Genomic DNA, 25,800 nt, shown 5'->3' on the forward strand with positions numbered 1-25,800 from the left:
GGGAGCTGAGAGTCAATTCCCAACCCCCTCCCACGCCGCTCGGCTACGTGAGGGGACAGTTTAAAATGGGACGAGGGCAGAAAACCCAGAGCTGACACAGGGTGGGGCCGGGGGCCAGGCAGCGGTGGAGAACTCGGCTTCCTGGGTTCTAGTCCTGGTGCTGCCCCAGACTCGGGGTGTCACCTTAAAGGACCCTGTTGGCTTGAACAAACCTAGCGCTTTTCTGTCTGAAACCTCTGGCGCCAAAGGCTTTTGGAGACTATCACCCATAGCATCTGGGCGCTGCACCCACCCCCATGAGTCAGGGCAGGCCTATCACCCCACTGTAAGTGGGGAAACTGAGGCACGGTGAGGCTAAGTGATTTGCCCAAGCTCACAAGGAAGTCTGCGGTAGAGCCGGGAATTTAAACAGGGTCCCCTGAGCGTCCTGACCACGGGGCCATTCTATCTCTGACGGGGTTTAAAGGTGTGTAACTAGCTCCGTCTAACCCCACCTTCTAAAACTCCAGCCAGGACAAGGCCAGGCCACTCAACTAGCTCACAACTGGCCTCGTCTCTCCTCGTGTGCAGTCTGCCACCGGCGGGGGTCTGGGCCCTCGTCCAGACAAAGCCTGGCCCTGGAAGGGGCTGGGGGGAGCGTTTTCTCTCTCTCTCTCTTCTCAGCCTGTTTCCATGGTGAACAGGCAGCACTTTGCGCAGCGACTGTCACCGCGTCCCCTGGAGAGTGGGGCTGGCAAGAGAGAACAGGGCGACCTGCAAAGAACAACAGGAGAGCAGCAATGCCTGTACGAGCCCCTGGGACAAGGATCTGTCAGCCAGGCTCCTTCAACGGGCACGGGCAGGAAATGGATTTCTCTAAGCCAGTTTCCAGACATGAAGATGGACAGCCCCTCGCTAGGCTTGCCGTACCTCAGTTTCCCTCCCTGTAAAATGGGAATGACGATTAGGTCCAGCAAGGCCCGAGTAAGGACCCCAGCCTCTCGGCTGACAGGCCCAGTCCTCCAGCGCACGCCCTGCCACACGCACTCGTGACGAGGATCAGCAGTGTGTCACATAGGCCCATCTCCCCCAGCGGAGCTCCCGGGAACCTCACTTGCCGCTCTGCCTGAGCAAAGACTGCAGGATCGGGCCCATTATTTGCAATTACATCTTGGCCCCCGAGGGCGGCTGGTGACGAGTCACTCAGGTATTAATTAATGGAGATGCCCCGTGTAACCAGGTGTGATGAAGTGGGACTGTTCTTAATGTTTCCTCTGACTACTGTGTGGGTGCCTCAGTTTCCCCTATGCATTTCTTAAATCTCTAGGTGGTGGGGAAAGGCCAGTGTGCATAAATCACTGACACTCTGTCTCCCTGGCAACAAATGGCCAGGGCCCCTTCCCCCCTGCAAGGAAATAGCTAAAGGTGAACAAAGAGATCAGGTGACCTCCTGGCCCAGGAAAGAGACAAAACCCAGAGAAGGAGGGGCTGGAGGGTTTTTTTCAGAGTTGGAGCTGGCTGGGGACAAGGAGTGAGGGCAGACGTGGGTGTCTGGCTCTCTGAACCCCATAATGGACCCGGCTGAGCGGTCCCGTTCTCCGCCGTACCTACAAGCTCTGTTTTAGACCGTGTTCCTGTCATCTAATAAACCTCTGTTTTACTGGCTGGCTGAGAGTCACGTCTGACTGCCAAGTGGGGGTGCAGGACCTCTGGCTTCCCCAGGCAGGACCCCGCCTGGGCGGACTCGCTGTGGGAAGCGCACGGAGGGGCACATGCTGAATGCTCCCAGGAGAGACCCAGGAGGTGAAGCCGTGTGAGCTTCTTGCCCTGAAGACAGTCTGCTCCGAGGGAGAGGAGGCTCCCCAAAGTCCTGACTGGCTTTGTGGGGAGCAGTCCCAGAGCATCGCCCGGGGACTCCGGGACACCAGGTTAAAGGGTTATTCCCTCGGAGACCATTTCAAAGCGCAAATGGTGCCACCACCCGGACAAACAAAGCCCACGAACGCACACTCCTGCCATCTGCCACAGGCAGGGTGAGCACAGAGCGCGGAGCCCGGCGCCTCCTGGCTGCCCCTCAGTACCGGACAAGCGGGCCCAGGCCCAGGCCCTGTGAGAGTGGATGAGGGAGCCGGGGGTGAGGGCAGCGTGAGAGCGGACGAGGGAGCCAGGCGTGAGGGTGCCGTGGGAGAGGACGAGGGAGCTGGGGGCGAGGGTGCCATGGGAGCAGACGAAGGGCACTGGATGGGGAGGGCACCGTGGGAGTGGACGAAGGAGCCGGGGGCGAGGACAGTGTGAGAGCAGACGAGGGAGCTGGGGGTGAGGGCAGCGTGAGAGCAGACGAGGGAGCTGGGGGTGAGGGCACCATGGGAGAGGACGAGGGAGCTGGGAGCAAGGGCAGCATGGGAGCGGACACGGGAGTTGGGGGTGAGGGCAGCGTGAGAGCGGACGAAGGGCACTGGGTGAGAGGGCGCTGTGAGAGCGGACGAGGGAGCCCGGGGCGAGGGCGCCGGCGCCATGGGAGCAGATGAGGGAGCCGGGGGCGAGGGCGCCATGAGAGCAGACAAGGGAGCCAGGGGTGAGGGCAGTGTGAGAGCGGACGCGGGAGCCAGGGGCGCCGGAGTTGTGAGAGCGGACGAGCGGCACCGGTGTTGTGAGAGCGGACCAGGGGCACCAGGGGCGCCGGCGTTGTGAGAGCGGACGAGGGGCATCGGTGTTGTGAGAGCGGATGAGGGGCACCAGGGGCGCCGGCGTTGTGAGAGCGGACGAGGGGCACCGGCGTTGTGAGAGCGGACAAGGGGCACCGGCGTTGTGAGAGCGGACGAGGGGCACCGGCACTGTGAGAGCGGATGAGGGGCACCAGGGGCACCGGCGTTGTGAGAGCGGACGAGGGGCACCAGGGGCACTGGCGCTGTGAGAGCGGACGAGGGGCACCGGCGTTGTGAGAGCGGACGAGGGGCACCAGGGGCACCGGCGTTGTGAGAGCGGACGAGGGGCACCGGCGCTGTGAGAGCGGACGAGGGGCACCGGCGCTGTGAGAGCGGACGAGGGGCACCAGCCAGATCCCCATCTCAGGGTGAAAAGCAGCCGAGGGCTGCGGGGAGGGAGGGGCTGCTGGCTCCCAGCCTGGGCCCGAGAACAGCCTGTGAGCCGCTTGCACTCAGCACCATGGACAGGGCCCCCAGCGGGGCTCCAGGCAGACAATGCTAAGAGGAGAAACCCCTCACGTGCCAGCAGAGCTCAACCCCCCCCCCCCCCCCCCCCCGCCATGGCACTGCCCCAGGGCAGCCCAGAGCTGAGCGGATGCACAGCCCGACTCTGCCTCCCGGGCTCGTCCCAGGGGCAGTGCTTTGCCCTGCTCAGCCAACCGAGACGCTCCCCTGTGCGCTGCTTCCCCCGCTCGGCCCTGCCCGGCAGCACCGCGAGTCCCCCTGCCCAGGCCCTGCTTCCTGGGTCGCTCCTGGGCTCATTCATCCCTCCACGCGCGGCACATGCTGCCTCGAAACGCCTGAGCAGATCACTCCCCGCACCCCAAACTCCTGGGACTGGAGCAGTTTCATCCTACGAACTACCAACCAGCAAGAGCCACGCAACCCGGGAACGCCTTCGTCAGTGGTTAACGGCCGGCGCAGCTGCCTCAGAGCCTGGCGCGTGGGTTCTGATCTGCGTCACCCACCGAGCAGCTGAGTATCGACTTCGGCTGCGTGCAAGTCAGATCACAGCTGGGTGTTGCAAGGGCACATCCTGGGGCAGTGCCAGCCACTCTGCAGGGGCACAAGGGGAGAGGAGATGGGCAGACGTCCTGGTGCCATCCAGCGGTGCACAGAGCCCTGGGCCAGACACAGGGGCCTGCACAGGCCCCCGCTCAAGGGGGAACCCCCCAGCCAGGGCTGCAGCTCAGAGCACGAACAGCAAGAGAGAGAGAGAGCGAATCAGAGCAGAAACCAGACTGGGCTGGCCACGGGCTGACTCGCGCTGGATAGCACCTGGCTCCCAGCTCGCTGCTATTCATGGCTCACAAACCCACTGCCTCCCTGACGGAGAGCCACAGCAGAGCTCGCGCCCGCAGCCCCGGGAATCTCGCCGGGTTCAGCCTGAAGAGCAGTCTGCGGCTCTGGTCGGTCTGGGAGGTTAGAGAGCCGCTGCAGAGCTCACCGGGTGCTGCTCGGCGAACCGCCCTCGGGTCTGCCGGGCGTCAGACTAGGGGGGTTGTGTTCCACGCCCACATCACAGGCAGAGAGGCTGTGCCAGGCTGAGCAGACCAGCCCAGGTGCCCAGCGCCGACGGTGCCCAGCAGCACTGGCTTCCGAGGAAGGTGCAAGAACCACCCAACGCCCAGCTGGAGATAACCTGTCCGGCAGCAAGGTCCTGACCCCCAGGAGTGAAGGCTCGTTCACGCCCTGAAGCAGCACAGCAAATGGAAATGTGGTGCAGCCTCACTTCCGGACCCAGCCGTTTTGCTCGCCCTGACTAATAAAACACGGCAATGGGAGGACAGCACTGCTGAGTGGTTAGAGCAGGGTGCTGGACTCAGAACTGCAGGGGTCCGTTCCTGACTCTGCTACTGACCTGCTGCACAAATCTGTGAAAGTCACATCCCTGCTCTGTGCCTCCGTTTCCCCACCTATAAAATGGAGATAATCCTGGCTCACTTGAGTGGGGAGGTGGGGGTGGGTTTGCAAGGCCCAGTCAGAGCGTGTTCTGGACACACTCCCAGCCCGGGCAGACACAGACTGCAAAGGAAGCCGCACTGAAGGTGACTTTTGTTTACCAGTTGTCTTTGGAGCATGTCTGAGCCTCCCTCTCTCCTCCCTTGATTGAGGCACTGAGCGCTCACCTAGTGCTTTACCAGCTCCACAGGCCCTGGGCTAGGCAGGCAAATATCATCATCAACCCCATGACACGGGTGGGGAAACTAAGGCACAGAGCAGGGAGGTGACTGGCCAGGGTCAGTGCCAGAGCAGGGTGATGGCTCCGAAGGTCCCACCTTCCAGGCTGCTGTCAAGTCCAGCTGCGTTTCACACCAGAGCTGGCTGCATTTCAGTAGTGGGCAAGGCAGTCACTGGCTATAGACTCGGGATGAGAGGCTCTGTACAAACACACCCTGCGATTTGCTGGAGACTGCTGAGAGGCAGGGAAATCCTCCTACCTCTGGGTGGTTGGTTGCTAGGTGTCAATATTCTGGGAATTGGGCCTTCCCATTGTCTTCTTGGATTGTTTGTTTGTTTTTTTTAGCCCGCTCTGCAAGCAAACTGAATCCTTTCCCCCCAGGGGGAAGCCATACAAAGTATAGGGGAAACTGAGGCACACCCAGGCATCAGAAAAAATATTACAGAAAATTCCCACTCGGTCCCAGCACCGAGATGTGTTAGGAGCACAACCCCCACTGCGAGTCAATGAGATCTGTGCCTTAGGAGCCTCTGAAAATCCCCCCCTTTTGTTTTACAGTCTAGTCAGCAAAACTTTAGCACCAACCCCGTCCTGCTGAGAGCGCTTCCTCTGAACACACACACCCTCCCCTTCCCGTCAGCACTCCCTGCAGAGCAAGACAGTTCCCAGGGATCAGCTGGCACCACGGCCCCCGGCGTTTGAGCCCATCCCCTGCCCCAGGCAGAAAACAGCCGTGCACACAGCGCAGATCCAGAAGCAGGATGTGACCCACGCGGCTCTGGTGCCAGCCCAGCCCCACCCAGCGCTCGCACTCTTGGCCTGGGAGAGTCACTTGCCCCTGCTGCCCTCCCAGGAACAGAGCTGGCCTGAGGATGGGCTGAGAACAGGGACGGGGCAGGGCGCCCGGTAAGCTGTTTGCCTGGGACGAAGAGGGCGCTCTGCTGTGCCAGCGCTAGGCGCTAACCGGGCTCTGGGTGCCACTCCTCTGCCTGTCCTTTCTCTCCGCTCTTCAGTGCCTGGGGGCTTCCGGGGGCCATGCCAGGGCACAGACAGACAGCGCCAGTGTCACTTCCAGCCAACAGTCCCCCCGGCGGCTCCTCCAGCACCGACACTTTAATCCCAAGGGAGATTAAGGGACCAGAGCTGTGGGCAGCTTCCAGGAAAGCAATTTTACACCTCGCAGGGCACGAGTGCCGCTCGCCCAGACGCAGCCAGCCAGCACGGCAGCTGGCCCTGGCCCTGAGAACACACGTGGGAAGGGATCCCTCGCCTTCTACCGGGCTGCTCATCAGAGTCCCAAGGGGCACTAGAGACAGTCCCGCGAGCATGGCCTGGGCCCCACAGAATGTGGACACCAGGGGAGACGGATAGCTTGGTGGTTTGAGCATTGGCCTGCTAAACCCAGAGTTGTGAGTTCAATCCTTGAGGGGGCCGCTTAGGAATGTGGGGCAAAATCAGTACTTGGTCTTGCTAGTGAAGGCAACGACTGGACTCAATGACCTTTCAACATCCCTTCCAGTTCTAGGAGATGGGATATCTCCATTAATTTATTTATTATTACCGCCAATTAACAAATGGGGAAATTGAGGCACTGGGTGATTCAGAAACACAGCCAGGAATAGAATCTAAAGAACCTGGCTCTGCTGCCGGGGCAGCACCCCTGCATGGGGTGAGGATAGCGGACGGGGTGTCTGGAGAGAAAACCAATGAGTGTTCCCCTGCTGTTCCCAAGTTCGCTGTGGAGCCCAGACGCCATGGTGGGGGGCACTGGAGACACCCCACCTCAAAGGTCACCTTCCCAAGCCGTGTTTCCCAGCTGCTCCTGTCCCCTCACAGCCGCACTCCTGTCCCAGCCATGCTGGCGTGTGTTTCTGTCCAGGGAGGCTCCGCTGGGCCGGGGAGGGGGTTATTAGGAGTGAAGTGACTCACGAAGCTGCGTTCGCCACAGAGCGCTCGCCCTCCCCCCAGAACCCCGCCTCCGAGGCCCCGGCAGCCCTGCTGCCAAATGCATGCGCACTGGGAGGTGCAGATACCGGGTCTTCTCCTTTGATGGGGCCGGCGATGCTGGGGAACGGGACTGACAAGGAGTTAGTCCAGCTGAGCCACACGCCAACCCGTCCTCATCAAGGCACAGGGCCGCCACTCCACCGGGCCCCGTCCACCTCTGCACCCCCCTGCTCCCCTTGGTTTGTGTCCCACGGGAGATATGCGTGGGGGGGGGCAGGGGCCCCAGGGATTGCTGATGGATTTAACTCCATCCCAAAGGCCCTACCCGCTCTGGCCCTACTGTCTCTGCTGGGACTCACTCCTGTCCCCATTGGGCAGGCGTCCACACACACAACTCACCCTCACAAACAATTCAGGTCGCCCCCCTGGCCGAATACACGGCGGAGAGCTCAACCCCTCCCCACCCGGGGGAGAGGGGGCAGGTGGTGACTCGCGTTGCCACCGTCCGGGCTGTACTGAGGCCATCAACGGTTCCCAGCGTGGAATTCACACGGGAAATTAACCGTGTTACAGCAAACCTTGAGCCATTTGCACGCAGAGGGTATTCCTGAGTCTGAAGAGCCCTGCTTCGGGGGCTTACCTCACTGCCCACGCCCCACGCCCCACGAACATGAGCCATTCCTGCAGCAGCAGGCCTGGGCCAGGGACAGTGACACAGACTTCGACCCAGGCAGACAGGACAGGGCCTCGGCGTCCAGCGTGTCCCCAAGCCCCTTGCGGGGCTGATCAGATGAGATTCCTCCATTTCCAGGGTGCAGACTACACTGCTGCGGCACTTAGGTGCAGGCGGGTCTGAGCGCGACAGCGGCTCCGAAACGTGCTCGCTGGATACTCAAAGGTGTCCCAGCCGCCAGGGCCTCGGCCAAGGGTTCCTGCATCCCAGCCACCACCTCTGCTCCTGCTCCAGATGCATGTAAATCCCAGACCTCCAACCAACAGCATTCCTATTCCTGACAGGCCAAGCCACCGCCCCGAGCCCCAGCTCCGGGCTTGGAATCCAGATCCCCGTCGGGGTTGGGCCCAGCTGTGAATCCAGCCCTTGAAAAAGAGCTCTGTGTAGCTCGAAAGCATGTCTCCCTCACCAACAGACGTTGGCCCAATAAAAGATATTCCCTCCCCCACCGTGGCTCTCTAAGTCGGGATGGTGACTTTTAGCCTTGTGACCCACCGAAGGCCCCTTTCCCCACTACCTGTGCTCTACTCTACTGGGGAGAGTGCTAGCTCAGTGGTTTGAGCATTGGCCTACTAAACCCAGGGTTGTGAGCTCAATCCTTGAGGGGGCCACTTAGGAATCTGGGGCAAAAATCAGTACTTGGTCCTGCTAGTGAAGGCAGGGGGCTGGACTCAATGAACTTTCAACATCTCTTCCAGTTCTAGGAGATAGGTATATCTCCATATACTATATTATTACTCAGCCATTACTTTCCCAGCCAATGTAAGCGTCTGAACTAACTACAGGACAGGATCTGGGGCTGAGGGCGGGCCGATTTGAAGGGTGACAGCCTTTAACAAACTATGGAATTGAGCTCACGTTCCATGGCTAAATGAAGAGCGACTGGCTTCTGCCGGCGGTCGCGCTACATCATGCACTACCCAATGAACGGCATTTATGTGAGTCTCAATTAACAATCAAACAGGACAGTTAAATACCGCCAGAGGTGCCGTTCCAGCACGGATCCGCTGTAACTCCTCATGGGGGGAACTCTCTGAAACCACCTAGCAATCAGTTACCCCGATCCAGAGACCGTCCCACCGAACAGCCCATGAGAGGTGATGCCACCACAGGGGGCTGGGCCATGGTGGGTCCATCCCGGCCTTCCCCTTCCAAAGCACAGCAGTGGGAGCTGCCTACGGGGCTGCCTGCAAGACTACACCATGGAGGTCTGGGTGTTCTAGGAAGTCTTCTGCCGCAGACAATGCTCTGGGGCTCTGCACGCAGCGCTGGGACTGATCCCAGCGGGGGACGGGGCGGTGTGATCTTAGCACAGGGCGGGGCAATCCAGACAGCCTGCTGGAGGAGGGTGAGGGGAGCTGGGCTGACCGAGCATGGCAGGCAGAACGGCTGGCGTGAGTGGCGGGGGCCATGCCTACACTAGCACGCAGCTCTCCGCTGCTGGAATTCCCCTCCTCTCGTAAGTCCCAGCTGCCCGGGCACTGGATTAAATGCTCCAGGAGCCTGCAGTCACGTGCGCGCTCCAAGCCATGGCTGGGTATCTCCGCCAGTGCAAAGATCACCAGTCCCCAGCCCAGACCCCCGTGATGCAGACAACTTGCGACTGGACAGCCCATCACCCCCACATACTCCCCCCAGATCTCACGCTAGTCAGGCCGGAGACACAGGGGCGCTGTGCGGGACACCAGGCGAAGGTCCATTACAAACACACCCAGCTCCAATGACTATATGCAAGAGCCTGCCCCAGGCAGACGGCATGGCCTCCCACCACCAGCCACACCAGCCATTCATTCACCCCAATTGCAAACTGACCCAGCAGCTGCATCTTGACACTGACTCGCCGGGGGGGGGGAGGGCAGAGCTGCACCCTGGCACGTGGCTGACACGTGCCCAGTGTCCTGCCTGCCACCCTGCCCGCTCTTCAGGGGAGAGCTAAGCCAGCGTCAGATCAAGGCTCCTGCAGCTGGTGCCTGGCGGGAGCTCTGGCCCTGCCCATCCTTAATGCAACTGCAAATAACCATGAAACCAATTCTCACACTGCGCCCAGCACGGCAGTGTCCGAGGTCACCTACTCCACGCTAAATCTCAGGTCCCCAAAGTCCTGCTACTGCCCCCACCACCCCCCTCTTGTCTGAAATACTGGGGGGGGGGGGGTAAAGATCCAGTAGATAAATAACCCAGCGAAGCCAGTGCCCCACGGGAGCTCTGACCACGCCACGATCCGTCCCATTGGGATTCCCATGCCGTCCGGATCGCCAGGAAGCGCTGACCGCAGAGGACCAGGGAGGCCAATGCAGCCCTAGCAGCCATCGACGCCCATCGCCTCCACTGCAGGTTACAACACCAAAGGACCGGCTGGCAGATGGGTGAATGCATCCAGACACTCTGAACCCCGCAGCTACAGGCGAGGGGGGAATCCCGGGGACAGGTGCTACCCGAGTGTGGGGCGTGTGTGCATCCCTAACCAATTTCTAGCCCTCGCATCACCATGGCCAAAGACTGAAAAGCTCCGGCAGCCTCCAGAGGCAGCAAAGGCCTCTCCCTTGTCAGCTGTGGAGGTAGCGATTTCATGAGGCCAGGAGCCCACAGGCGACAGTCCACAGCGAGCGAAGGGCCTTTAGCTCCCTCTGCAAGCTGCACTGCAAGTCTGAGACCTGAGGCTGGTTTGCTCCAGATGCTGCTGTGACAGGCACGGCAGAAAGGCCCGAGAGCGATTCGCTGAAGCCGGATAGGCAGCAAGAGCGGCCAAGGAAGCATGCTGCCCGCGCCCCCCCACAGAGACACCCCCGAGACACCGGAAGCCAATCTGCATCCTCCGGTATCCATAAGCAGCCCACACAGACTCCAGTGGGAACTGCACACGCATCAATAAAGCAAAACCCAGCGCAGTATCTGACGCCGTCCACCCCTCAGGCAGGGCTGCCCACGGAGCTGCAGGGCTCGTCCGACAGCTGCCCAACGATGGGCTGAGTCCAGGGGTCCGAACCTTTCGACTGCGCACCAGGGGGTTACACCTCCCTGCGCCAGACGCAGGGAACTGCCCACTCGGAGGGCCGAGGCCAGTCGCAGGCCTGCCAGGGGAGCTTTTATGTAACATACAGGGAGAAGCAGTGTGGAGAGGAGCAGCCTATTTTTATCAGCCGTGATCAGTGCAGTTACGAAACCAGAAGCCTGGGCTCTGAAGTCGAACGACAGAGACAGGCAGGGGCCCGTGCAGAGGCAAATCGAGTAGCGAACAGAAAATCTCTGTTACAGGCCTGGCCCCAGCCGAAGTCAATGGGAACTGACACCCGCTCCCCCCGATACCCCGCATTAAAGGATGCTGGCCAGGGTGATGCAGCCCTTCCAAATGAAGGCTGCTAAGTGGGGCCACTCCTAGCTCCTCACTAGGGACTGGGCACCTGAGCCATAGAAGGAAGGATTATCAATGGGACACGGGAACGCCAGGGCATTGGATAAGAATTAGATACATTCCCAGAGGATAGGTCCATCAATGGCTATTAGCCAGGACGGGCAGGGACACAACCCCATGCTCGGCTCTGACTGGCAGACACTGGGACTGGATGACAGGGGATGGACCACTCAACTGCCCTGTTCTGTTCACCCCCTCTCAAGCACCCGGCACCGGCCACTGTCAGAGAGAGGATACGGGGTTCGATGGACCATCGGTCCAGTATGGCCGTTCTTATGTAATGCCTATTGCCTCTGCTTACCCATTCTCTGATACTGGCACTGCTCTCTGGAGCGCGGCAAGCCCCAGGACCTTGCGTACCACAATGCCCCATGGCTTGCCTGCGAGAATGGAGCAGCAGGGAGAGGGTGACCTGCCCCCACCCCACCCTCCCAGCCCCACATACCAGAGCGAATCTCCAAGCAAAGATGGAGGGGAAAAGCTTTCGATCTGCCAAGCCCCAAGTCCAGGTACAGCCCCCTAACACACGTCGGGGCGGGGCTCCTTCCGAAAGCAGGCCAATGTCACCCAGCCCTGAACTCAGATCTTGGCAGGTCAGTAACACAGGAAATGGATTTTCAACTAGTCTGATTTCAATTTACCTACAAATGTGGAGCAACATTTTTAAAGGGGCCTCAGCCCGGCCTCCAATTTCATGCAACACCCAATCAACAGGCACCAAGCAGCAGAAGTTGGTCACCTAATGACCTTATTTGCTGGCTGCAGTCAGGCAAACGTTTAAATGAGGGCTTCTTGTGTCCATAAAACTAAAGGCTACTTCTTAAAAATTGCCCCTTTGAGCCTGCCCCCAGAACCGGAGAATAATCCCCTGCCCTGTTACAGAACGCCTTTCACTAAGGGATCTCAAAGCACCGAGCGGCGAGCAGCATGTTCCACCTTTATTAGCTAAGCCTCACACCCCTGCCGGCCTGCCCCGCTCACCCTACAGCCTGACTGGGAGCTGTGCCAGCTCTGCCCCAGAACCCCCAAACCAGGGGGGGGGCACCAGGGGACATGGGTACTGCAGCTATGTTCCCGCCGTTCCGTGTGTGCCTGCAGGGAGCAGATCTGGCAAACAACAAGGAAGCTTAAAACTCTAATTGGCTCGGAGAGGTTTGTGCTGGGGAGAATTTCCATAAGCCGAATGCCCCCCATTGCCCCCACCACTGCCGCATAGTCCAACAGATAGGGCACCAGACTGGGAGCCAGGACTCCTGGGTTCTAATCCCAGCTCTGTCACTGATCTTGAGGGAAATCAGGTCAGCGCTCTGTGCCTCAGTTTCCCTAGCTGTTAACTCAGGGGTAATGATACCAACCCGCATTAGAGAGGGCTGATGGATAACTGCTAAGCAATGCCACAAGAAGGGGCTCTAAAGCTGGTCCGAACCTCCTCATCTGAAAGAGAGCATCTCCCCCAGCGCTGCGACCCCCAACGCTGCCCTGGGACACTGAGCCAGGACTCCCCAGAGGAGAGCGCTCTCCTGGCCAGACCAGCACTGTGGGGTTTGCTCAGAGGTGTCTCATCCTAGCCCAACCCCTGTCTGAGGGGCGACTGACGGACCGTAGCAATAGTGACCATCGAAGTCCAATGGTGTTTGGCAGGCTCCTGTCACGCAGTCTCAGCTGGCGGTTGGACACGGTGGCTTTATCTCCCTTTATCTCACACACACAGGGGTCCCTGCAGTGCCCGGCTTGGGCCCTTGAGCAATAAGCGAAGATGCAGCAAATCCCAGGCACTGCATACATTTGCTGGTGCCTTTAAGTCTTAGGGGTGAGGGATAGCTCAGTGGTTTGAGCATTGGCCTGCTAACCCCAAAGTTATGAGCTCAATCCTTGAGGGGACCACTTAGGGATCTGGGGCAAAAATCTGTCAGGGGGTTGGACTAGATGACCTCCTGAGGGCCCTTCCAACCCTGCTATTCTATGATTCTTTCTTGCACTGCTCCCTAGCTTGTCACGGCCTTGGTGTCCGAGGGGGCAGATGCATGAGCACCATGCTGCCCTGGCAAGGTAATAATTCCTGACCCTTCCCAAGAGTCACCACCGTTTAAAAACAACAAGGAGTCTGGTGGCACCTTAAAGACTAACAGATTTATTTGGGCATAAGCTTTCGTGAGTAAAAACCTCACTTCTTCGGATGCATCCGAAGAAGTGAGGTTTTTACTCACGAAAGCTTATGCCCAAATAAATCTGTTAGTCTTTAAGGTGCCACCAGACTCCTTGTTGTTTTTGTAGATACAGACTAACACGGCTACCCCCTGATACTTACCACCGTTTAAAAAACCACTGACATGCCGGAAAGAACCTGGCAAGCCCTCCAAATGCTCCTTCCCCACAGGACAAAGGCCACTGCCTCAGAGCTGCATGTGTGGTATCTTGGGCCTAAAGTCACGAGCACAATGGAGCAGAAACACACGAGTGCAAACACCACCACTGTGTGCAAAATAGGTTCTCGTTCAGCTAAATGGCCAGCTAGACACATGTCGGCTCTTTTGTACGAGCAATCCAAGTAACTGTGTGTACATGCGCAAATCTAAATGTCTGGCCCCAAATATCTGACTGTAAGTTTCACCACATCACCTGCTTATATTTAAAGATAAAAATAACTTCTGGGCTCAAGGGTTCTTATCTATACCACACCAATGCAGGATCTCTGCATGTTCGCGTCTCAGAGGCCAGGCCTGAACGCACATGGCACGTGGAATGCACGCTGGTTTCAAAGGGGAGTTGCAGGCACGGAACCAGGCCCTTTCTCTACCAGTAAAGCCTGTTTCAGAGGTTGGCACTTGGTTCACATTTGTGGGGGAGGGGAAGGCAGGGTGAGGCAATCAATCAATCAATCAGTTAAAAAATAATAAGGGAAACGACGCAGCATTTGGTTCAGATTCACAAAGTTTGCTACACAAAAAACTTCATGGAACTGGCCAGAGTCTCGCGCTACCTGGATTTTACACAGCCCATGTTGCAGGCAGATCTCTCACCCATGGATCGGGCCTGGTTCTGCTCAGCCATTTGTGAGACATGATTCAGAAAAGTCCATTTGCCTGCCTTAGAATTTCTCTTCGTGTCTGTAGTTAAACCCACCCCCTTCCCAAGGCGGATGCTGCCCCTCACCTGGGACGAGAGAGAAACCGGTTGTGGGAAGGAAGGAACAAGGCAAAAGGCAGGACTGGGCCACAACCAGCCTCAACCCCCTTTCCCTGCCAGCGGGGGTACGACTTGCAGGGACTTCTGCCCCTCCCCAGCACGCACTAGCTGCAGGGTTTAAAGCCACCTGCACCGACCAGGGGGAGCACGGAGCTCCGATTTGTACCTTGAGCAGAACTGGATTCCCTGCCTCCCCCGACGTGACGACTGAACAGTATGTGGCTAACACCCCAGCACCATGGCCAGCTGTCTGTCTGCGTAGGGCCACCACCATCCCAGGCCCTGATCAGCACCCAGAGGGCTCAGTCCCCTCTCTGGGAAGCTGCAGGTGATCGTCCTGTCCAGGGGAAGACGTCAGCCTGAAGCAAACCCCAGGGGACAATGCGCGGGGGACGGATCAGTATCACACGTGGTTCAGGATCAGCGCCACCTGCCCACGGGTCGGGGCACTCTGAGCTGCGCGCTGGCAGTTCTGGGGCAGCAGTGACACAGTGGCAGCTTTTAAGCGGATTATTTCTTAAAAATCAAATGAAGTCAGCACAAGGAACAGCAAAGAGCCACTGCTCCCTGCGCTGACCCACCAGCTGCTCCAGTGCCCCGAGCCACCTCCTCCCTTCGCTTCCCAGGTAGCGGATCGGCGTGCCGCACGCTGGGCTCCCGCCGGCGACGCCCACCACCCGTTACAGGCACTGGGGGGCTCACTTCCCCGTGCGCATCGAGAGTTTAGCCCTATGCGATGTACAAATCCTGCTGGGCACTGAGATGGCTTTGAGAGCTCCATTGATCGCAGATGCTATTATCCGGTAACTGCCATCCGACAGCCAAGCAGCACCGCCCCCCAGCACTTCCCCGAGGCTAGCGCACTGATTAATACCCCAGGGGGGTTACTTTCCAGCAGTCAGAAGTGCTCCCCTCTCCTCACTGTGCCTCCCTCCCACCCCACCGCTCCGTAAAGCACCCAACGTCTGGGGCTCTGTGCTTGAGCTGTGAACACACAGCAATGCATCCGGCAGGCAGATCCCTGCCGCAGTGAACTCCCAGAGCGTATACGCTGCAATCAGAGGCCCTGCTCAACCAGCCTTGCTCCAGAGCGGGATCTCTGCAGCCAGGGACCGTGTCTGACGCTCAGACTTTCACCACCTGTTCTGCACCCTAATTACACACTCACCAAGAACACATTCGCAGGGCCTGGGAGGAGAGGGTGCTGAGCACGGAGCCAGGAGAGACAGGCCAGGGAACAAGGGAGACGATTACCCGGTCCGATCATTTCCTGACACACAATGCGAGTGGCCCGACACGACAGCCCAGCTGCACGCGCTGCTGCAAGGCAGACAGGGGGGTCTGCAAACCCCGTCCGGAACCCAACGGGCTGGGAACGGCAGACCCCGCGTCAAGAACAACGACCTCGCCCTTCCCTAAACCTGCACCCGAAGATCCCCCAGCCCGTTACAAACACCACTGGAGTCAGCCTCTCCAACGGCCACCCATCTCGCCTCCCCTGCCCTGGCGCAGCCCGAAGATAGACCTTCCCTGCAGCCCACGGGGCCGTCTGGCACATGTGCCATGAACCGGGGGCAGGGGAACAGGATTCCGTGACTCAGAACTGGGCTCTCAGCATCCCGAGAGCTCGGAGCCCTTCACAGCCTCACAGATTAATTTCCCTTCATTTGCTCTGATGGGGATTGTATTGTCACCCATGCCGGGCGGGGAGAGGGGGGAGCGGCCAAGCGGAGAGAGGATGGGGAACAAACCCCACACACAACGTGGAGCGTCACCGATCGCCACTGTAATCCGGAAGCCCAACCGCCACGGGAAAGCAGCCAGCTGCACTGCAGTGCTCCAAGAGCACCGTTCCCGGGGCTGTCCCAGCCCTGCTGCCGGACGCTAGCGTACAAAACAGCCAGCCTTTGCCACAGCCCTGCCTGATGCTGGGGAGGGGAGATGACGCACCACCTACAGCCACCTCCCCCGTGATCGCCAGCTCTCTTGATGTAAGTGGGGGGGGGCACAATAAGCCATTTTATGGCCCCCCGGTGAATTCCAGCTCCCTTGATGCAGGTGTGTGTGTGGGGGGGCACAATAAGCCATTTTACAGCCCCCTGTGAATTCCAGCTCTCTTGATGCAGGGGAGGGGGGTACAACGAGCCATCTTACAGCCCCTCCCTGTCATCCCCCCGCTCCCTCCCCGCCCCCCGATCTTCAGCTCTCTGGGCAGACCTGATCCAGTTGTACTGGCTGAAGCTCACTTGCGAAGCCTAAACCGCTCCCCACGTGGCTCGTTCTGGGTTAGCGGATACTGCGCGTTGCGAGCAGATCTGCCCAGCATAGCCGGCTCTGTGGGTGGAGGAGGCCCCACAGGAGGCTACGGGAGAAGGCATCAATTAACCGCCCGGCAGGGCGACCAGAATGCAAACTGCACCCCCCAGAGCTCCCCTTGGTATTTCAGAGACTCCCATTTCCCTGCCCTGACACAGCCACTCACGGCCTTGCTCACGCTCCGGGGCTCTGTAGGGCTGCGACTGGTGAAAGGTGGCTTGTCTGCGGCTTGGCTTTTCACACTTTACAGGAGTGTCACATTTCTCTCTCTGACAGCTCCCTTAACCTCAGGGTCCCCAAGCAGCTTCCTCCCGGGGTAACTACGTTCTGCCTGTCTGCAGTCCCCCCTGCTGCCTCAGTCCCAGCACCGCTTTCGCTTCCTGGCCTGAAAGTATCCACAGCATTGCAAGTACAGCATTGCAAGTACAACTGCTGCCATGTTCTGCTCCAGAGGGGGCTGCATTTCAGTGGTGGGTAAAGCATGCCATGTGCATAGCCGGCGTAACAATGTAAGCATGCAAGCCACCTTGGGGTCCCATGGGATAAAAAGTGCTCTGAACAACACTGTCACAATCCCGCTCTGCCGGTCCTGGTTCTAGCAGGGCTTACGGTCACAGGGCTCCGTCCACCTCCTTGCACACACGCCAGGCCACGACTCATGCTGTGAGCACTGGTGCAATAAATGCTGTGCACGGCCTGCAGAGAGTGCACTCTCATGTGTCCTATTAAAATCAGGTGGCGTTTCTGCTGGAGTCTTTTTCGAAGGAGGGTGCTGGTCCAGTTTCCACCTTTCCCTGAGAAAGCAGCAGTTTTATAGACAGAGTCCAGGGAACAGTCCCTGAGCTCCCCACCCACTTGTACACACTCAGCCTGTGACAATGTAAAGGCAGAAAATAAACCTCTCTCCAATGGCACTAATAGAGTCATAGTCATCTAGTCTGACCTGCTGAGAAACCCAGGCCAGACACCCTCACCCCGTCAATCCTGCTTCCAGCCAGTCACGTCTGCTTGGGCCACAGCATGCCCTTGGGAAGATATTCAGTTCTTGACTTAAAAAGACGGCCAGTGCTGAAAACTCCCCCATCTCCTTTGGTAAACCGGTCCAGGGGGCCAGTCCCCCTCACTGCTCAATACTGTACCTCGTGTCAGTACCTCGTGCCCCTGGCAGCCCTCAGAATTCACCCCTCGCTACAGAAACACTGGTGCCAGGACTGGAGACCACACAGGCCCTGCTGCAAAACACACACTGAAGGCAAAAGGGGCATCAAACCACAGCAGCTTCCGGAACCTGCCGTGCATCCTCCCAGAGCCATTTCAAGCCACCCCAGGTCCAACTGATGTTTTATTAGCATTGCAACATTTCACCTTCCCTCGCTCTCACTGAGAACACAGGGCAGCAGCCCAACGTGGCTATTTATGGAGCTTCAAGGTAGGGCAGATGTCAGGCTTTAAGCTGCTTTACTCAACCAAGTCCCATAAGCAGCTATGGGGCCAGCACCAAGAGCCCCACTGCTTCTGGCAGACTGAATGCTGCTGGTTTCTTCCACACGTGGATGTTTGCCCCGGCCTGGAGAAGGCAAGCGAGACTGACGCTGATGTGGACGATGTGTCCAGGCCAACAGGGCACTGAACTGCCTTTGGGTCTCTCTGCAGACTCTTCAAAATCCAAAGCCCAGAGCAGTTTGCGTCTTTGTCAAAATTCTTGACCAGGGGGCAGAGGTGGGTCACTGGGTCACGCCAGCCTTTCACCTCTGGAGCGCTGCGCTCTGGGCAGAGGAGGCCAGCGGGGCAACTGCCCTGGTGGCTTCAGTGTAAGTGTCCCCGTCAGAGCGCACCCACTCCCAGCCCGAGCAGGGACAGTGCGAAGTGTCCAGCCAGGAGAGGAACAGACGGATGCTGCAGGTCAGGAAGGAAACAGTGAAGTGTGTGAGGGGCCCAGGCTCAGAATCGTGGGGGGCTGCGGGTCGGGATTGAGAGGCATTAGGAAAGGAGAGTAGGAGAAGCTTGCACACCCCCTGCCCACTCGATGTCTAACCCCAGGAACAGCCCCTCACCTCCATGGCAAACCCGCCCTCCTGGCGGTCCCTGCAGGAGCGGCCAGAGTCCTACAGGGCTCGAGCCTGCAGGCTGCGAGCGAACGCCAGGCTCACCCCAAGCCCAGAAGTGAAACACTTTGCAAACCCCAAGCGACCTGGCCACGGAGGAAGCCCAGACACCCCCAGTGTGGGGAGCTGGCAAGGAGCCGCCAGGCTCAGACATGAGGCATACGGCAGGACGAAGACATGGCTTAGGCTCTCCAGGCTTGGAGCACATTAGCCATCAAGGGCAGGCCCAGTCCGTGGGCCAATTATTTGAAGTTCCAGCCCTAAGAGTTCACCCTGAGCCCACTCAGACCGGCAGGTGCCATGGACACTGGCAGGAGTTACCCTACCCTGCTTGGCCTGGGGGTGGGCACGCGCTCTCGGCGGGACAGTGGGCAGGGCCTGGAGAGCTGGGACTGACCCGCAGGCCCCACACCCTGCTCTGACTCTCCAAGATGGACGGCTGCTCATGAGGGCAACCCCCTCCATCCGAGGTAGGCCAGGAGCTACCAGTGCCAACTCCAAACCCTCCTGCCCAGGGCACCGCTGGGAAGCAGCTCCCCAGTGCAGCCAACGGGGCGACGCGGGCCCAAACAGCAGCACCAGCAAATCACACAGGCTGTCGCTGGGGACTCAGCCTGCCTGGGAGGGCCGGGCACCTAGAACAAGCAGAACAGAGGTCCTGGCTGAGGGAGGGCATCACCCAGCCCCAGCCCCTCCTGGGCTTGACCCAGCAGAACCGTTAGTGGGCATGGGGCCCCTGAGCAGGGCCTCATGGCTGGGGAGGGGATCCCTGCTATCCCCCGCTCCTCAGGGCTCAGCTGAGTTTTTCAGGCTGGGCACAAGGCCTGGGTCCAAGAGAACAAGCCGTCTCCAGAAGCCGGGAACTCCTGAATCCCAGCGCCAGCCCTGACATCAGTGGGAAGGGAGTGATGGGCCAGTCTGAGGTCTAGGCCTAGGCCAGCACCAAGAAGCACTGCCAGGCTGAGGGGCCACCTCTTCCCTGGATGGGGGAGTTGGCTTGAGATTCCTTTCACCTCAAACAAAGAACACCCCCAGCCCCACCCCCTGTATCTCACCCCACTGCCAAACCTCAGGCCTGGCTCAGCCAGGGGTCAAGCGCCCCGCAGACATGCACAAGGAAGTTTTAGGCTGAGATTTGCAAAGGAGCCTACGGTCATCCAACTTCCACAGAAATCCAGTAAGATCCAGGTACCGAACACTCAGCGGGTCTCTGGTAAGTCGCAGCCTTCAATCTGCTTGGTAAGGATGGTGCGGAGTCTGCCACCAAGTCTTTGCACGTCCACTGGGCTTTGGGGGAGAATGACCAGGTCTGGCTAGTGGGTTAGCCAAGCGAGAATTAAGGAGGTGCTGGAGGCATCTGATAACATCTGCTGGGAATCCAAGAGGAATGTGGGCTGATATCTGAGCGCTGATCCTGCACTGGGATATCCCAAAGGGTGGAATAGATGCAGGCCGCGGTGGGGAGAGGGGGAGTTCATGGATCCAGAGTCCACAGTACAGGAGAGCCCAATGAAGAGAAGTATTCTGATGTATATCTGCACTCAAGGGGTTAGCGACAACAAGCTGCATATCTCACCTACAGCACAGAGCTGGGGAGCCAAAGAGAAGTGATTTGTTCAGGGAGGACTGGAGCAGTAATACAGCCACGCAGGCTAAACTAAGGGGCCAGCACCCGCTGTGGACTGGCAGGTCCCTGACTGTCACTTTCGCATCCCAATGCCCTGTCACCCCAACATCACCCCGGTGCCTCCCCCATCTGTGATGCAGTGAAACAAACGTCAGCACTGCAAATGACCTGCATTTCATTCCGAGCCATCCCACTGGGGCCGCCTAGTGACCTGCCCCCACCAGCAACCTCGGCATTGTTTTTAAAGTTTGAAAGTCACATGTCTCAACAGGCTTGTTCCCAAGTTTTCCTTCCTCCCCACAGTGTCTGTGGGCCATGTGAATGGTGCCAGCGTCCCCTGAAGTTAAAGCGACACCATCATCTTGAAACGTAGTTGGGTTTGGGTTGTTTTTTTTAAAGGACCCAAAAGTAGCTTCAGGTTGTACCCAGCCCCTCCCCTGCCAATGTTTGTGAGTTTGCCATAACCTTCTCTTACTTTAAAGCTGTCCGGGCTCCAGCCCCAATCAAACACCCAAGAAACTGACAAGCTGGGGAAACTGCATAGCGGCCTGACCCAACCTGGTATCAAATGCACAATGCAAACAAATGGAGGGAACAGAGAACACTATTTTCCCCCTTTGATTTCTTGCATTGACAGTAATTGTAGGAGTCATTTGTAACAACAAACAAAAATGTTCAGATGCAAGGGTGCGATCAGTCGCTGTGGTGAGAAGCGCAGTATAAATCCCTAAAATAGATAGATTTTTAAATGACTTCATCCATTTAATCTCGTTTGACGAGATTAGGGTCTCAAATTGGGTGTTTGGTGTCACCAGTGATAAAACATTTTCAGTGCAAATAAAGGGTTTGCTTCGGAGCACAAATCAAACTCAACGAGTCTCCTGTAGAATAAACATGCTTTTGTTTTTTAAAATCACACTCTGGAACTAGGTTATGCACAGTTACTAACAAAACGTTGTGCTAGATGCACAGAAATCTTATTTTCCAAAGGAGGATGGGGGAAAGGATCTCATTTTTAACAGGCAGAATCTGGAGCAAGGCCATCAAATCTATTGCGTGCAGTGCCTAGCAATGGAACATGCTAGTTCCAGCTATGTCAGTGTAGCCCTTTGCCAATAAAATGGTTTTGCAGATGCAAATGGGTGATCTCTTTACACAAAGCCTGATGGGAAACCAACCTCATAAGCAGTTGGTTTGGTTGTGTACTTAAACCAAACGCACACACAGGCTTTTTAGCTCATTGTTTTGGTAAACATCATAATACCGGCATGTATATAGAGCGTGGTGTGCTCAGAGCTCTGTGACTCATTACTAGATCACTCTTGATTTTACAAGTAGCAAAGTCAATCTCTGCCTTCTGCAGTGCTGGGCAGGTATGCAAAGGGTTTTGAGTAACCGCTGCATGTGGAATTCAAGACATCTGGCTGCATGTGAGGTTTCCGCCAGGCCGTCAACAATGAATGACGGGGTAGATTTGCACAAACCAGCCCCAGACACAAACAAGAACACAGCCACTGCGCTGCAGTCGGGTTTGCCGTGTGCTCCTGCAGATGGAACACAACCACGGCCATAAAACGGCTGCTTACATAACATCCAGCTCCCTGAAGTGCCTGCGTGACCGACTGTCAGCATTACCCCTCATGCACTATCAGATATAAGCCTCATCAGCGTTTCGCTAACTATCAATCATCTTTTCACAGATTCTATACAACGAGCTAATGCACCCGGGCCCCCGTTAGGAACAAAAGCCAGTATGAGCGTTTAATGGGGAGCAGAGGGGCTTGATCGCTTGGGTCTCTCCTTCGTCACCACACCTTTTTCAATCACAGAAATGCCGTCCGAGGCAGCCCAGAAGCCAGGATTCCAAAACACAGCCCAGGCTGCTGAATGAAATGCAGTGCCGCTGGAAACGCGGTCCAGGACATTGCGACAAGATCTCTTATCAGCGCCAAACACAGCGGTTTGTTTCTGTCTGACAGTTCCAAGGGAGCACATAAAAGTGACATGTCAAGGTATTAAAGGCAAATTCATGTTTCTTTCATAGCCAGCTGAGTCCATCTTTCACCCGTGCGCAGCTAAGAAGTCGAGATGGCACCAACCAACGGCAGCGGCAGCTATGGCAGTGAATGCAAACCCCCCCCCCCCCCCCCCGGGCCTGCAGCCCGTTTTGACAATAAAGGTAAATGCCCAGCAAGACAACGAATGTGAAATCATGGATCTCGCACACCAGAACAAGTTGGGCCTGTTGCACGGAGATTCCATTTCTTCCTTTCAGCTGATAAAAAGCAGCGACATGACATTCCTCACAGCGAGAGGAGTACGGGGGAGCCAAACCAGGAACATTGTCCCTCTGTGAATCAGGGACCAAGGATCCCAATAGAGAGGGCAGCAGGGAACGCAGCTCCAGCGAAGCTTACACTGAGGTCTGGGCTCGACCACCGACGGAATAGCCATTATTACCCAGTCCCTACGGCTGAGCTCTCCCACCTCACCCCTTTAGAGCCCAAGATCCAAGCCACATGGGGTTTAGCGTCATGCCATTTCCCCCTTTAGGATCAAAGCAATATGAAAACCTGAGCAGGACCCCTGCCAGTCCTAGCCCCAGACAGAAGGAGTGGCCCCTGGAGAAATGCTCCTTTTCCCTGGGAGCCCACATGGAGAAACACGTTTGGGATGTTTAGTTACGTCAGGTACAGATGTCCAGGGAACGTGCCCACTCCCCAAAGGCTGCCACAGCTGAGAAATCAGGCCGGCCCTCTGCAGACATTTATTCCCTTAGGTCCCTATAAAATCACTGCAAAACAATTGCAATTTTGCAGCCGCTAAAATAAATAAAGAAATAATAACACATACACCCTTCACCACCGCCCGCAGGGTCTGATAGCGCTGGTGGAGGTCAGGAAGGGTTAATTCAGTGCAAAAAGAAAAAGGGGGGTTAACAGGCCGAGAGGGGGGGACGGAACCAGGCTCAGTGCCCGCTACAACATGCTCCAAAGACAAACTCCACGTGCAGCTGGGGCGAAGGAATGGGAAGGGGGGAAGGGGAACCACAGGGCTGGGGGGACGGGGAGCTGCAGGGCTGGGGGGACGGGGAGTTGCAGAGCTGGGGGGGAAGGGGAGAAGAGGAGGTGCAGGGCTGCGGGGGGGGGGACGGGAGGGACGGGGAGCCGCAGGGCTGGGGGGAGGGGGGAGAACCGCAGGGGGGGCGAGAGGGGGGGGGAACCGCAGGGCGAGGGGGGAAGGGGCACGGGGGGGGGGACCGCAGGGTGGGGGGGATGGGAGGGGAGACGGGGAACCGCAGGGTGGGGGGGGAGACTGGAGGGGAGACGGGGAACCGCAGAGAAGGGGGCACGGGGGGGGACCGCAGGGAGGGGGGGGACGGGAGGGGAGACGGGGAACCGCAGGGTGGGGGGGAGACTGGAGGGGAGACGGGGAACCGCAGAGAAAGGGGCACGGGGGGGGACTGCAGGGTGGGGGGGACGGGAGGGGAGACGGGGAACCGCAGGGCGGGGGGGGGAAGAGGGGAACCGCAGAGAAGGGGGCACGGGGGGGGGACCGCAGGGTGGGGGGGGACGGGAGGGGAGACGGGGAACCGCAGGTCGGGGGGCACGGGGGGAACCGCAGGGCGGGGGGGGACGGGAGGGGAGACGGGGAACCGCAGAGAAGGGGGCACGGGGGGGGACCGCAGGGTGGGGGGGGACGGGAGGGAGACGGGGAACCGCAGGTCGGGGGGCACGGGGGGCACCGCAGGGCGGGGGGGGACGGGAGGGGAGACGGGGAACCGCAGGGCGGGGGGGGAAGAGGGGAACCGCAGAGAAGGGGGCACGGGGGGGGGACCGCAGGGTGGGGGGGGACGGGAGGGGAGACGGGGAACCGCAGGTCGGGGGGCACGGGGGGCACCGCAGGGCGGGGGGGGACGGGAGGGGAGACGGGGAACCGCAGGTCGGGGGGCACGGGGGGCACCGCAGGGCGGGGGGGGGACGGGAGGGGAGACGGGGAACCGCAGGGCGGGGGGCACGGGGGGCACCGCAGGGCGGGGGGGGACGGGAGGGGAGACGGGGAACCGCAGGGCGGGGGGGGACGGGAGGGAGACGGGGAACCGCAGGGCGGGGGGCACGGGGGGCACCGCAGGGCGGGGGGGGACGGGAGGGAGACGGGGAACCGCAGGTCGGGGGGCACGGGGGGCACCGCAGGGAGGGGGGGGGACGGGAGGGAGACGGGGAACCGCAGGTCGGGGGGGGGAAGAGGGGAACCGCAGAGAAGGGGGCACGGGGGGCACCGCAGGGCGGGGGGGGACGGGAGGGAGACGGGGAACCGCAGGTCGGGGGGCACGGGGGGGGGACCGCAGGGCGGGGGGGCACGGGGCTCGCCCCTCGCCCCCCGCCCCGCGCCCAGCCCCCGCCGCCGCACTTACCGGGGTCGAGGGGCGAGCTGAAGGCCGAGCTGGGGTGCAGGAGCGCGGGCGACATGACAAGAGCGAGGCGCGGCGCGGCCATGCCCGGCAAGCGGGGGGCGGGGGGCTCAGCGGCGGGGGCCGAGCGGGGCCCGCATCCCCCGGGGGGCCCGCACCGCCCCGCACCGCCCCGGGGCGCGCCAGCGGCTCAGCCCCGCCGGCCGGGTGCGGGGCGCCGCGGGGTCAGCGGGCGCGGGGCGGGGAGCCGGGGCGGGCGCGGGGCGGCGGGGGGCCGGGGGGGGCCGCGGCGCGGGGCGAGGAGCTGTTCCGGTGCTGACCCTGGGCGCGGCGGCGGCGGCGGCGGCTTCGCCATCTTGCTCCGGCTCCCCCCGGCGGCTCTGCAGTGAGCGGGGGGGGGGCAGGTAGATGGGGGGGGCTTGGCCAGGCTGCTGCCCCCGAGCTCATCCTCGCCCCCCCCCGGCTCGGGCTCCGCTGAGCAGCTGGGGGGGGGCAGTGCAGGGGAAGGGGATAGTGGAGGAGAGGGGGGGCTAGTGCAGGGGTGGAGATGGGGGGCAGTGCAGGAGGGGGGGGCTAGTGCAGGGGAAGGGGATAGTGGAGGAGAGGGGGGGCTAGTGCAGGGGTGGAGATGGGGGGCAGTGCAGGAGGGGGGGGCTAGTGCAGGGGTGGAGATGGGGGGCAGTGCAGGAGGGGGGGCTAGTGCAGGGGAAGGGGATAGTGGAGAGGGGGGGGCTAGTGCAGGGGTGGAGATGGGGGGCAGTGCAGGAGGGGGGGCTAGTGCAGGGGTGGAGATGGGGGGCAGTGCAGGAGGGGGGGCTAGTGCAGGGGAAGGGGATAGTGCAGGAGAGGGGGGGCTAGTGCAGGGGTGGAGATGGGGGGCAGTGCAGGAGGGGGGGCTAGTGCAGGAGATGGGGGCCTAGCGCAGAGGTGGGGGCTGGGGGCCAATGCAGGGAAGTGGGGGGAGGGATGCAGTAAACTGACTCGGGGCTCTGCATGAAAAAAAAATATATCTATTATTTGTTTTAAACTCGGGAGTCAAATCACAAGTGGGGCCATTTGTCCTGCAGATGTGCACAGACCCACCCCCACCCTACTCACACTCAGGGGCTCATTTGTTAGGGAGCAGTTCCCCCACCCCGCATTGGTTTACTCCACACACACACACCCCGACTTTTCATAGGTCTATATGCTCCACTC

General features: G+C 59.6%; 1 protein-coding gene across 1 annotated transcript in view; it reads right to left on the minus strand.

The window, feature by feature from the left end:
- The window catches only part of AATK (apoptosis associated tyrosine kinase), a 49,204-nt gene extending 24,524 nt beyond the window's left edge, over window positions 1-24,680 (minus strand). Inside the window, exon 1 of the mRNA XM_054047981.1 lies at window positions 24,607-24,680. Within this exon, the coding sequence (XP_053903956.1) occupies window positions 24,607-24,661 (55 nt within the window). The 5' untranslated portion in view covers window positions 24,662-24,680. The remainder of the gene's footprint in view (window positions 1-24,606) is intronic.
- Between the last annotated feature and the right edge of the window lie 1,120 nt (window positions 24,681-25,800).

The sequence above is a fragment of the Malaclemys terrapin genome, chromosome 13, assembly GCF_027887155.1.
Source record: "Malaclemys terrapin pileata isolate rMalTer1 chromosome 13, rMalTer1.hap1, whole genome shotgun sequence".
Classification (NCBI taxonomy): domain Eukaryota; kingdom Metazoa; phylum Chordata; order Testudines; family Emydidae; genus Malaclemys; species Malaclemys terrapin.